The following is a 14259-nucleotide window of genomic DNA, read 5'->3' as shown; positions in this document are numbered from 1 at the left end:
ACATTTTCAAAATTAATTCGTTTAATACTGCAAAGTCACCTTTATTTATCTTATTATTTATCAAGCTAGCGACGCAGTCATTCCACGGCATGATGTAATTTTTTTTTTAATAGGTGATCTATTAAACAAAATGAATTCATAACTTGCCTAATAAAATTCTCCAATAGCCAAAAATAATAATAAATTAATGCTAACATACGATGTAAAGCATATTCAGTTTACATGTCGCTCACTCCTTTCAACAACGTCATATATCAAAAATCGTCAATTTTTAGTTGTGCATGTTTTTGGAATGCCCAGAAAATGTACTATATCCCAGCAAAAGGGGCATATTTTTAACTATTTACCCGCTACAGGGCATAAAGTGTTGTTTTTGCACTTTTATGAAAAGGTTTTTTTTTTTTAAATAAACTAAATATTTTTCAAATGAAGAAAAACATTCAGGTTATACCTTAAAAGATCCATATTTATTTTCAATACATTTCGTTATATTTTTAAACTTTAAAATCGATCTCCTAAAAATTTTTTTTTATATATGACGTTGTTAAAATGAGTGGGCGATATCTTAAAAACTATAGTGAATGTGTTTCTAGCCTTTATCCGCACCCAATGGTGCATAGGGCACTGTATCGCATTTCCGCAGTGTTATCTTGATTGTTACTCACATGAAGTCAAAGTAATCACTCCTGCGCTTCTAGGGACTAGCTCAGAATAATATTTAATAAATATTAGAGTGTAAAATCACTAATATTTATTTTCACCCCTCCCCCCTGGGAATCGAACCGCGACCTCCAGCACGGTAGCTAACTAAACACGCTAACCATTACACCACGGAGGAGGCAGACTATGTACAGTAAATAATACATGAATGAGGTTGATCTGTAAAAATAATACAATAGGTACAATGAATTCAATATCTTATTTCAATGAAGATTTGTCATATAGTTCATTTATTTGTTTTGTTATATTTTAATAAATAAGACAACACTAAATCGAAGTCACAATTTAATTAAGGAATCATTAGAACGATTTAAAAACGAGGATGGCTTTGATTCATTTAGTATAAATCTTTCTGTATGTAAAACTATACTATTTGTATAAAATAATATTAACAATGTAATTCGTTTTCGTACCCATGGGGGTACATGGGTATTGATCAAAATTGTGTAAAGTTACATGAGGCGTATTATTGGCTCATTCGCAAATAAATAGTTCACCAGGATCGTTGCAATAAAACTGATAAAAACGAAAAATTCTCAAATTTATGAAAACACTACAATAAATTTTTAATATGTACGTTCTGTTTCGTAGAATCCACAATTGAATTCATGGCATTCTTACATATTTCAAAATGGTAAATAATTTATAAATATGTAATGCGTATACTCTCTAGACTGAATAATAAATTTCTTTCAGAAACAACATATTAAAACAAGCGAAATAATTCTCTCCTTTGTAAAGGAGACATTAAATAAAATACGCCATTTAAAATTAATAAATTTATCTTTATGGCTATTTAAACAATAAAATGTTTTGCTAAGTTCAATTTACTTCGCAATAATAAATTGAGTCTTTACGCAAACAACATTTTCCCATTGTGTTTTAATTTCACTTTGGTTATTTTTTCATAACGGCTTTAATTCTTCGAACCTTGGAACAGCCATGTAATGTTTACCCCTGATACACAAACACATCAAGCAATGGTTGATACTTCACATAGTTGCTTAATTTAATACATACATATTAGGAGTTGGAGTTTGTGCTTTTGTAAATTGAATAGTATATATATTTTGACTTTTACTATCTAAAACATATTTAGGCAATTTTCTATCGTTAACCTATTTATGTTTTAAATAATCACTATTGAGATGAGGGTATTATATCGCTCACTCCTTTCAAGAATGTCATAAATCAAAAAACTTGACTTTTCAGGAGAACGTTTTTAAAGTTTAAAAATATAACACAATGTATGAAACATAAATATCAAGCCAGTTATTGAACTTTTTACTGTGTAACAAATCTTTTTAGGTAAAATCTGAAGGTTTTTTCTCCATTTGAAAAATATTTAGTAGATTTAAAAAAATAATTAAACAATACCTTTTCTTCGAAATACAAAAACAATTTTTTTTGCCCTGTAACGGGTAAATATTTAGTTAAAAATATGCCTCTTTTGTTGGAGTATAGTACATTTTCTGGGCATTCTGAAAACATGCACAATTGAAAATTGACGATTTTTGATTTATGACGTTCTCGAAAAAAGTGAGCGATATGATGATGCGTGAATACCTCATTCTTTGTATTCATCAGAAAATTCCTTAGCAATGAAAGGTGTACTTACTTGCTTAAAGAACGCTGTTTATTAATTTAATTTATATGTATTATATTATATAATTTAATTTAAAATTAAGGAATATAAAACCAAGTTAACAACAAGTAAACAAGGCTGCAGCCATCTCAGGATGCCTGAAAATTTCTATATGGAAAAATTCTGAGATGAAGATCGGCAGCAAACTTAAGATTTACAAAACTTATGTCCGACCCATCCCATACGTCATGACGTATGGGATCGAAAGTAGAGCGGACACCGTTGGCACAAAAAAACGCACTTAGAGTGTCAGAAATCAAGACTCTAAGATGCATATCAGGCAAGAGTCCTCGAGATAAAATAAGAAACTCCAGGATCAGGGAAATATGCGAGATCGAAGATGTTGTTAGGTGGGGAAGGCAACAAAGGAGACAATGTTATACGCATGTGAGGAGAATGGAACCATCCCGACTCCCCCACATCGCACTGTACGGCCAATCCCATGGTAGACGACTCCCGGGCAGACCAAAGAGATGGATCGATAGCTGGGAATTGACATCGCAGGAGGCTAATCCCTCTTAAAATCAGGCCACAATCAAAAATGGCAGGCATCAAAACCGAGTAGGTGAAAAGAGAGCGATTGCAAGTGTGTAAGGGCTTTTATAATATTGTTGCCTATATTGTTGCCAACTTGACAGCCTGACAGGTTCGCTGTTCGTTTAGGGACCTACCCTAGTCACCACACTAAGATTGTTTGCAGCGGTTGGTAATTTTGATGAAAAAATAAAAGGCGCAAAGTTTTTAATTTTGTTTCTGTTTCTGCAACACTGTTTTATTTGTAGATAAACGAAATATTATAATTTTTTTTAATTCCGGACTTTCCGTCGTTATTCAGCTGGAAACTATGAAGTCTCTCCCCTAATCCTTACGCAAGCGGATTTGGAATATGGAGCATTACGTAATAATCGTATTATATTTTACATGTATGCATAATGTATGGAATTTGATTTCGTCTGAATTTACAATTTAGGCGTAGTCTCTGCGGCCATTAATCGCTCGCAGATTTATCTCATTTATGGCAAATACTGGCATTGGTCGCCAACATTCTACACGCGTACCAAACATAAACAATTCACGTAAATTATTAATATCATAAAATATTTATTTGTGAAACCTTTTAGCTATTATTGTCGATTGGCATTTTTTGTCAAATGCCAATCTAGAATAGCTACAGAAATAAAAAATGCTTTTATAATTTGCGAAAAACCTTTATTAGGAGTTCGTTACAAATAAAAAGATTTCCCTTTTATAATTGACCTATATATTTATATATTTTTTCATCGATCGATCTGAATAAATATTTAATTTTTCCTAGGAAGTGTAGATTACATTTGTTTTTGTACTGTAATGTACATTTGTTTTTTATAACTTCATTATCAATTTAATTTATTTCACTTACTTCTCGTGTTCAATTGTTTTTCTGTTGTTGTTGTTGTTTTTGTTGTTAAAAACATATCAATAAACATAAAATCAGTTATGATTTTTAACAAATGAAGAAACTTTGAAACTTCATAAAATTTTAGATTTCGCTACTTGAAAAGCTCGGTGATGAATATCCAAGTGATGTCTATCGAAATCCACCTAATAATACTGTTAGATCGTAAATATTTATAGTGGAAGAAATATTCTGGGCCCTTCAAAATACGCTATTAACAACTCATCTCAGTTATGATTGATATTGACATATCAATATGTATTTTACGTTTTTACGAAATTTTACAACATTGAAAAGTTTAATAATTTTACTACCTACGTAAAGATTTCAAACTTTGTCGTAGTTGTCAACTGTATCTATGAAGTTGTTCAATCATACACAATTAAATGTAACCGGTAATTACGACTATATACATATATCGTAGTCATACAGGAGAAAGTGACCAAATGCATTTTTTTTTTACAAAAACGTGATTATTAACTATTTGATATCTTACTAGCTTAATATTGCCGTGTAAAAATTCCAATGCGATTTTAAACTTGGAAGTATAATATATTGACTTGTAACTGCATTGATGTTTATTTTCTTGACAAGCAAAAAGTGATTTAAATGGTCCTCCTGAACATTTTACGTTTTGTTGGTTAATCACTTTTTCCTGTACGTTTATTATTATTATAAATATATAAATATACACATATATATGTATATATATATATATATATATATATATATATATATATATATATATATATATATATATATATATATATATATATATATATATATATATATATTTATATTTATATTTATAAAATAATAATAATAATAAATATATGTTAGATAAACTTGTGTATAAATATTTATTCCCCATTTCGTTTCATATGATGAAAATCCACCTAAGCTTAATTCTATTACAATTCGACAGCTTTGTAAGCTTTATATAACCTTTCATAGAGCCGAGAACTGAAGAGGATTTCATATTACGGATGAATAGCCAACTATTAGGGTATTATTTTCTTTCAAAATAATCTCCTAGACTCGATGATTATTATAAAATTTAGTAAAGTATTTTCGATTAAGTTTTTTTCCATTATATTTTCCATTTCACATAAAATAATGTCCCTTTGTTGAATAAAAAACCCGAGAATTATTTTTCCATTTATATTTTAAGGCGGATTTCTACGTCGTTAAGCTTTCCATCAGTTTTTGCGTAAAATTGAAAGCAATATAGTTATTTTTTAAGGCAAATGCCTTCGTACTTGAAGAAATTGTTTTTCTTTTGTTACATTCAAAAGAATTATTTATATAAATTACTTTTTAATAAAATGTATTTTGGATGTTCAAAAAACCGGGGTTATCTGCAATGTTTAAAAAACAATCGTTCACACGAAACAACACGTTTCCGTATGTTCTGGCATTTGGTTTAACGATTTATTTTTAATATAATAAAATATATAACTGCTTGCAAACGCATTCTAATGTTATGTGATGTCAACAGTTAAATGGTACGAATCAAGCAATGAAAGTGGGTCCTTCCTTGAAAGTGGGGCAAAGAATGGATGATTTTTTCGCGTTATTTTTACATTTTAAATCGATCTTAATTGTACGTTCGATTGTAGTTTACGCCTTTTTTCATCCACTATTAGATTTTGATAATAATTAGCGGTGATGAGCTGGTTGTGGCAACATGCAGAGATGGCATTTGATGTGTCAAAAATATACTGTATTAAAATAAAATACAATTTTTTTTAAACTTTTTTTTTTGTATTGTGAAAATCTATGCTGAAAAAATCTTGGTGAAATATAATTATAAAAGCCAAAGATTTCCTTTTTTTGTACGAAACTATATTTTTCCCATTGGAATTAGGCAGGATGGTAATAATGAAATTTGCCCAACCGACAGTTTACGCGCCAAATCTGCTGATATTAAATGGATGCTGGATGAATATTATAACGTCTACATGAATAAAGTCGCTTCGCAGTAGTGACTCTGTATGGTACGAAGTGTGCTCATTGCCTATACCCACCCAGTTTAGTTTGCCATAACACCTGCGACACATATTAATGTAATTTATGTTTCTACGGGCGGTACGTTATATGAGTGACCCACATTTTATCATTTGCACGCTCGCTCTGCCCCACACCACACCCGCACCCGACCGGTCGCGCTGCGATATTGATTACACTCGCGTGTACCGTCACCCGTTCTCGCGAGGGGTAGGCAGATATGCCGTCAATTAATAACCTGTTGAAACTCCTAAAACGAACCCTGCAGAAAGCCATTAAACTCTTAACTGGGTCGATTAAAAACGCCCCTAAAAGACGTTGAACCCCTAACAGGTGCTTTTCTTTCAAATCATTTCTTCGTATGAATATTTTTTTATTTATCTATCTTTATTTAAAGTGGTCAACCCTCTAAGATTCCCATGGTACATACATTATTTAAAATGAAATTAAAAATAAGCACAAAACATATGTTAAGTGATTAAAAGAAATAACAGTTTATATATTAAAAATATAAGTTAATTTTCACAAACAAACAATATATATTGATATATCGCTCACTCCTTTCAACAACGTCATATTTAAAAAAATTTAAAGATTTTTCCAGAGATCATTTTTAATGTTTTAAAATATATTAAAAATAAATATCAAGCCACTTATTGAACTTTTTACTGTGCAACAGATCTTTTCAGGTAAAACTTGAATGTTTTTTCTCCATTTAAAAAAATATTTAGTATGTTTAAAAAAAATTAAACAATGCCTTTTCTTCGAAATGCAAAAACACTTTCTGCTCTGTAGCGGGTAAATATTAGGTTGAAAATATGCCGCTTTTGCTGGGATATAGTACATTTTCTGGGCATTCAGAAAACACGCACAACTGAAAATTTTCAATTTTTGATATATGACGTTGTTAAAAGGAGTGAGCGATATATGTACATATATATTCACAGATTCCCAACCTTTTTTGGTACAGCGCCTCCTGACAAAATTTCTCGTCAACAGGAGGAAGGAAATTGTCAAAATATCATCCCGTCTAGAGGGAAGAGGAATAAAATTGTGTCGGGTTGTGGTCCCGTGGTTAGTGTCGCGGACTCTTATGTCAGAGTTTCTCGGTTCGAGCCCACTCTACCACAATTTGAAACCTATCTCTAATAACGAGCCGCTTAGGCTCACATTAATAGTATGAAATTGAAACATTTGTGTAAATAATAAAAACATAATTATTTATCTTTTTACTAGAAATTTTTTCACTCTAATATTTATTCATTATTACCCTGGTCTGGTACCTGAAGTGGAGGGCTGATCACCCTTCCTTCATGTGTTTACGATCAAGATAACACTGCGTTTATATGATGCAGTGCCCTATGCACCATTGGGTGGGGTGCGGATAAGGGTTTAAATGAAATGAAATGAAATTAGAAATGAATTATTTATAAGAAATGTTGTCTCAGATCGATAGTAATGACCATTTAAAATTTTGTTTTGAATATTAATCAATTGGAGGGTGCGCATCGATAGTGAAAACTCCAAAGACGAGCCAATTTCACACGGCCTTGCCACATTCTTGTGAATGACAATTTTCGTTTTTTTCTCAAATTGCATTTGTTTATTATAAAATACTGACAATATTTGAGAAAAATGTTATTGATAGTACACGCCTAATAAAAATAACATTTTTTGCAAAAAAGTCTTCAGCTATTTGCATGCATAAAAGGAAAAATCACTGCACTAAAACGGTTAATATGACAGTATGCAATTTAATGTTTAAATTAGGTACTCAAAATTCCACCGGAGATTGTACAGGCAATGGCGTGTTGGAACACTGAAAGCAATTTGATGCATTTTATGCAGTGAATAGTAGGATATAATGAATATACTATAAGTAGAAACAGCACATTTCTTTTTTCCCATGTCTATGTCCGATTATTATTGTCAACTAACTGTCCGTGTCTCACGGATATTACTTTGCAGTTTATACACTATTTAATATTCCGTATTTTCAGGTTTATCTGCTAGTTAGTACATCATCATCCTATGGTATGGTGGATTTTATTATCAGCTAATAGCTAGAACACATAGAGAAATGTCTAACAAAAAAATCGTGTCTTTTTAAGCCCTTACATCTGTTAGCAATCTATCTTGATTGCCAATACATTTATAGAATAAAAAACAACATTAAAAGCTTAATTAATTGAAGAAAAAAAAATCCTTTAATAATAGTGTTTCATTCATATTTATTTCATATTCATTCCCCTTCCCGTTATCTGCTATTTAGAAATACATAAATTGCCTTTATCAAATTTTAATTTAAAGCTCTAGTCTACCAAGGGTCATTCCATACAAATCAAACCCACTCGGGAATATCTAATTTGTAGTTTATTTATTATAACTGATTAATTATAATTGTAGGCCCATTAATATTTATAATCTAAGATGTAAGAATACTTCAATCTTATATGATTTTCTATTAACGTATTTTTAAAAAAAAATCCTAAATGAAATACGTTTTAAAATATGTTAAAAATACGTACAAAATATTTGACGTATTTGAAAAATAATTTACACAATTTGAAAGAAAACACTAAAATTTTGATGGCTTTATTTTTGTATACAAAATAGTCATTGCTAATTTTATTTTTATTACTTATTGTGCATTGTCGGGCTAATTTCTGAGAACCAATAACTTCCAACCAACCTAAAAAGACTACATCAGTAGTGGTCAACGTTTGTACCCATATACAGCAAGGATACTGGGTAAATTTTGTATCTTTAATAAACTGTTTAAAAATATTGGTTGTCTAAAAATAAAAAAATTAAAATTATTGTTTGAATTCAACTAAATAATTTAAATAATTGATTAAAATAAAATAAAAATAGGCAAGTGGATGTCGCGTTGTTGTTTCAATAACTGCTCGTTATATCTTTAATAAATTCACCCCCTTTCTCCCAGCTTTCTCCACTCATTTCCGCGGAAATTACAGCCTTGGTATATGACTTCATCTACAACAATTAACACTACAGCATCTTCCTGAGCACAGTTCTCCGGAACATATTATAGCTTAACCTAGATAATAAACACGCGAGCTCCCTGCGCCGGGGCAGAGTGCAATCCACGCATCCACAGTCGCGAATTAATCTTACTACAACTAGAACTAACAATGAATACTGATCCCGTGGCATAACAACTGAACAAATATAAGCCAACGCGAGATACGGGCCACATGCCGCATGCACTCACAACGGGTGAACTCTCAACTTCTGCAACAAAACGTCGCGAGATTTATTCAAATAAATTTGTTAAGTTTTCCGCAACGGGGAATGCAATATTTTTAAAGATACTCGTACGAGTAAATCCGATTTCCGATCTGACAGTTTGTTTGGAAATGTCATCGCTTGTTGGAAATCGTGCTATTTATCGAGTTTTGAACTAGATATCGATAACTATGGATATAAATTCAGAAATATTACAAAGTAACGACATAGCTTATTTTGACAATTCATTTTTCCACCACTCCAACTACTCGCCAGGGGGTGTCTTTAACCTCCTGAAATCACTTAATGTTTGAAAAATAAAGTTAAAAACATTTTTGAAAATATTGCAACAATTTTTTTTGTAGGCTAGTGCTCTTCTTTTGTATTAATTGTTACTTAATTTATGAAAAATACACTGAAAAAAATATTGGGAAACTCCTAGCATTGATTGGCACCTTTGTTGTTTAATAAAATCACTTGTATCTTATATAGTTTTTTTCTACATATAAAGTTGTTATTTTATTATAAAAATGCAAGTCCACCAAGAAATGTCAGTACAAAACTTAAATCTTTCTTGTTGTTTTACCGTTTATTGTGATCTGTAAACAAACGAACTTGTGCGTCTGTTTTTATTCTCCGCGCGATTTATTGAGTTCTCGTTATACCCACTGAATTCTCAATATATGTAGGGGTCCCCAATGGTTACTGAAAATCTCTGATTTCATTTTCAAACAAAAGTTTATACGGTACGGTTATGCTTTAATCATGAACCATCGAAAGCTCATTCTCGTGTATTTTACAGTTGCAAAAATATTATTCGTGAAGCTTGTCTATACGTTGTAGCTTTTTACGTAATGCGTTTATATAACCATTTCTTCATTTTATCTTTGTGAACTTTTGAAACCTTTCACGCATGAAAAAACGTACCATTCATAAATAAGGAATAACCCATAAAATATTGTATGTAGGTACGCACTTATTTTTTATAGGCCATTGTAGTTTTTAATGATCGATGCGTCATTTCCGTGCGTGTAAAGTCTCCGTGTAAACACACAACTTTACGCAAAAATTGAAACGAAAAAAACATCAGATTACGATTATTAATGATTATGTTAGCGATGAGGGTAATTACGTTTTTAAAAAAAATGTATGAAAAATTCACTTGAAATATCTAATACACAATAATAAATTTAATAAATAATTAATCTAGTAATGTATTTAATTTACATGTATCAGTACGTTATAATGTATTAAATACATTATTATATACTAGAAATATCTAGTACACATAATGCATTTTTAAGTCATAAAAATTACCTACTCAGAAATCAACGGTGGAATAAATTAAGTGGTGATGAATTTTGTCTGATTATCATTCATTTGGCACTTAATAATTTTTACAGGGGAGGCAAAAACTGTGTAATCTCTAAGGTTTTTGTTTTGTTACGTTTTTAAATGTCAAATACATTACTATTACAACGTAAAATACGTGAAGGTCACTTTATTGGTTGTAATTTGGGTAAGATATTGGAGATACTTGTACACTAACATATCTGAAAAGTTATTTTAAATCTGATTTTATCTCAACAGTCTGATGATGTCAATTATGACGAAATTTCGTTGGCCTGAACGGTTTACTTTGTGGGCCCAATAGACTTCCCCTTTTTTGGGTTAAAAATAAACTAATTTTTTTACTGTTTCAATAAAATAATACTTCAAGTCAGAGTTATAATACAGCAGAAGCCGGTTATAACGCGTCATTTATAACGCCTATTCGGATATACCGCGCGGCAGACAAAATTTTGACCCAATAAAAATCATGCAGTTAGTTTCCCCGCAAAATTATATTCTCAATTTTTTTGTAAATTGTAATTGTAATTGTGTTATGATTTTTACTTCTATTTTATGTATGTATAAAAATAATGTCCGCCTCCGTAGTGTAATGGTCAGCACGTTCGGCTACCGTTCTGGAGGTCCCAGGTTCGATTCCCAAGGGGGGTCAAATAAATATAAGTGATTTTTTCACTGTAATATTTATTCAATACTACCCTGGACTGGTACCTAAAGCGGAGGGCTGATCACCTTTCCTTCATGTGTAAACGATCAAGATAACACTGTGTTTATACGACGCAGTGCCCTATGCACCATTGGGGTGCGGATAAGGGTTTTATTATTATAAAAATAATAAAGGAAATTGAAACATGTTTTGTTTTTCATAGAAAAAACGCTGCCCGCAAACCCGCGTTATAACCGACTTCCACTGCACAATAATCCAAATCCACTTTTTTACTTTCATTTATGTGTCGAATAAATGTCAAATGTTTTTGTTCTTGCTAACATAAGGTACGAGGATTAAGGCCAACCATGACGGTAAGTATTTGATGTCTTTTCCATATGTAAAGATTTAATAATTTTGATTCAATATTGATACCATAACGTACATACCGTATCTGTAACTCATTTAGCACCATATTATGACATAACGTCTTACTTTCATGATGAAATATTTATATCTCATGTGATTTGCACAAAATTGTAAATTATTTTAACGTTAACAATTAAGTCTGTATCTCATTTAGCATAATAGAATGAAATCTCATTTAGCATCATATAATGATATTACGTTGTACTATCATGATGCAATATTCATATCTCATGTAAATTATAAATTATTTTATATATTAGTGATTCTTATACACTTACTGTTTAGTTTTGCATTTTAAACTGAGATGGATATTATTTTCTGTATAAAAAATTATTGTATTCAATCATTTTTATTTTTCATCGTTACACATGTAAGAGTTCTGTTTAAAATTACACTAATGTCAGTAAATAATTTATAATTTCTTATATTTTTCAGAATACAATTTCAACGTGGAAGAAATGGTCCGCGGGTGATTCTGGACCAGGGGGAAGAATATCAGGATCAGTATGCGGCCTCGATCCAAAGTAAATATATTTTCTTAGTAGGGTAGTCTCATGACTATAATCTTGATTAGATGTCTTTTAAAAAATTTAATATAACTGGTAAATACCACTTATTCTTAAAATCTTTTGTGACAAGTGTTTCGATGAATTGCGCTTCATTTCCAAACACCGCATGTGAAGCTAAGTCTAAATTTTAGAGTTTGTGTCCAGTTAGTGACATTAATTAATTTTTTACTCTTTCTGGCATTTACATTCTTAATACTCTTTATTTATTTTAACTTCATATACAGAAAAGAAAAAAGTACGTTGGCGGGCTTACCAATATCTTCCAACCAACCAAAAACAGACTAGTGATATTGGTCAAAACGTTTGATACCATATAAAGCTGTTTGCAATCAGAGGGTAGATAGTACTTGAACATTTAAAAAAACATAAATTACAAATTGATGATAATAAGGAAAAAAGGGAGTTTAGGGAAGGGGGTAGAGGGAAAAACTAAGGGAGGTGGTTTCATGGACAGTTAGGATTCTAATGTCTCAGACGTTTCTTAAAAGTTATTAGAGACGGTGCAAATGCACCGTAAATTTTTATAAATTCTAAAAAACAAATGTTTACAAGGAGAGTAAAAAATTAATTCCATAGCCTGGCCGCTTTGACAGAGAAGGAATTACTGAAGAATGATGTGTTATGGCGAGGAATGAAAAGTGTTCTTTCTTGGGAAGAACGAAGTGATAGACCATGATCTGAGAGGTATATAAATTTTTCAGCAAGATATTTAGGTGCATCGGGATTGTAAAGAATATTATAAAGTAGTGTGAGAGATTGAAGATTTATATGCTGGTTGAAGTGAAGCCATTTTAGTTCCGTGCGAGAAGGTGAAACATGGTCATATTTTTTAACATTGAAAATGAAACAGATGCTTTGATTTTGTAGACAATCCAGACGATTTATAAGATCAACGTTCGCATCAATGTAGTAAACATTAGCACAGCATATGGAAGAAAGAATAATAGATTGGGACTATTTTATTTTCGCTGTGTTCGGGAGAAAGTTCTGAAGTCTTTACGTGAATATATAATTATATGTATTTATTGTTTTATTATTCTATTATAAAGTACAGTTCTTAGAAATGTTAGAAGATAGTCTATGTTCATCTATCATAAAGGTGTGTAATGTTGTTTGGATTTCCTCAACTTGTGACTTTGATTATATTGTGAGATACTTGTGACGCCAGGTTCTGCGACGCGCCTGCGTCCGTGGCGCCGTTCGAGTGGCCTGACGACATCACCAAGTGGCCCATCTGCCGCAAGCCGCACGGCTTCCCGCGCCGCCACCGCGACAAGACGGCCGAGCACATGGCCTGCGAGGTCATCGGGCACCCGTGCTGCATCGGCGTGCACGCCGCCTGCCGCATCACCACGCGCGAGTACTGCGACTTCGTGGGCGGCCACTTCCACGAGGAGGCCAGCCTCTGCAGCCAGGTAGGCGCTTCACTCCATGCTCCATACTCCATAGTCTAGTTGCTTATTATGTACAAGGTTTATGGATTGTTAACCTTTCCGTGAGTACAATAATGTCTGACTTTCTCTGGGGAGTGTCTTCTTTTTACATGAATATTTTTTTTTTACGAAATCTTTTTTATGAAGATACAAAATATGTATAAAAAAACTCATCATCTCTAGGTTTTATTTTATGACAAAATTTAATACAAATATCAACAGATGTCATTGCTATACAAGTTATATCATACAAACTGACAGATGGACATAGACGTTGATTTACGCTTACGCTCCCGGAAATGTTAAGTGGACTTTTGTTTTTTCTAGCTAAAAAAAGGTTTTATTTTAATCTCTGTTGGGAACAGGAGGTATAATCTTGTGTGGGCCAATCAGGAACTTCTTAGCATTTGGTCATTGCAGCAACCATGTAATTCTCCTCGGGAGAAACCGGATTGTTGACTGTCGTCAACAGTCCTTCCGTTCCACTAGAAGATGGATTGGCATTTTGTGTCCTAGCTTGGTTTATGATACCAATATCCTTCATTATTTTTTTATCATGTATGATACTACCCCTCGTGAGAGTTCTTTATGAACTATCACGGATCCGATGTTGATGTCCTCACTCAGGTTCTTACAAGGCACCTCCTGTTGTTGTCATATAGTGTAGTTTGGCTACCGTTCTGGGGGTCAAAATTGAATATAAGTATATTCATTGTAATATCAGCCTAGAGTGGTACCTAAAGGGTCAGATAGATTGGCTTGCTTTGAACCAGATC

At 32.0% G+C, this 14259-nt stretch overlaps 1 protein-coding gene across 1 annotated transcript in view; it reads left to right on the top strand.

The window, feature by feature from the left end:
* Window positions 1–14259, top strand: part of LOC148305565 (inactive rhomboid protein 2-like) — a 262551-nt gene that overhangs the window by 240806 nt on the left and 7486 nt on the right. The window contains exons 11-13 of the mRNA XM_088266450.1: window positions 11400–11426; window positions 11917–12005; window positions 13219–13465. Coding sequence (XP_088122576.1) covers window positions 11400–11426; window positions 11917–12005; window positions 13219–13465 — 363 coding nt within the window. The remainder of the gene's footprint in view (window positions 1–11399; window positions 11427–11916; window positions 12006–13218; window positions 13466–14259) is intronic.

This window comes from Brachycentrus maculatus, unplaced genomic scaffold (assembly GCF_059751285.1).
Source record: "Brachycentrus maculatus isolate JH-2025_06_01 unplaced genomic scaffold, ASM5975128v1 h1tg000269l, whole genome shotgun sequence".
In the NCBI taxonomy this organism is placed as follows: domain Eukaryota; kingdom Metazoa; phylum Arthropoda; class Insecta; order Trichoptera; family Brachycentridae; genus Brachycentrus; species Brachycentrus maculatus.
Note: the sequence above shows the minus strand (reverse complement) of the source record. Positions and strands in the feature narration are given on the sequence as shown.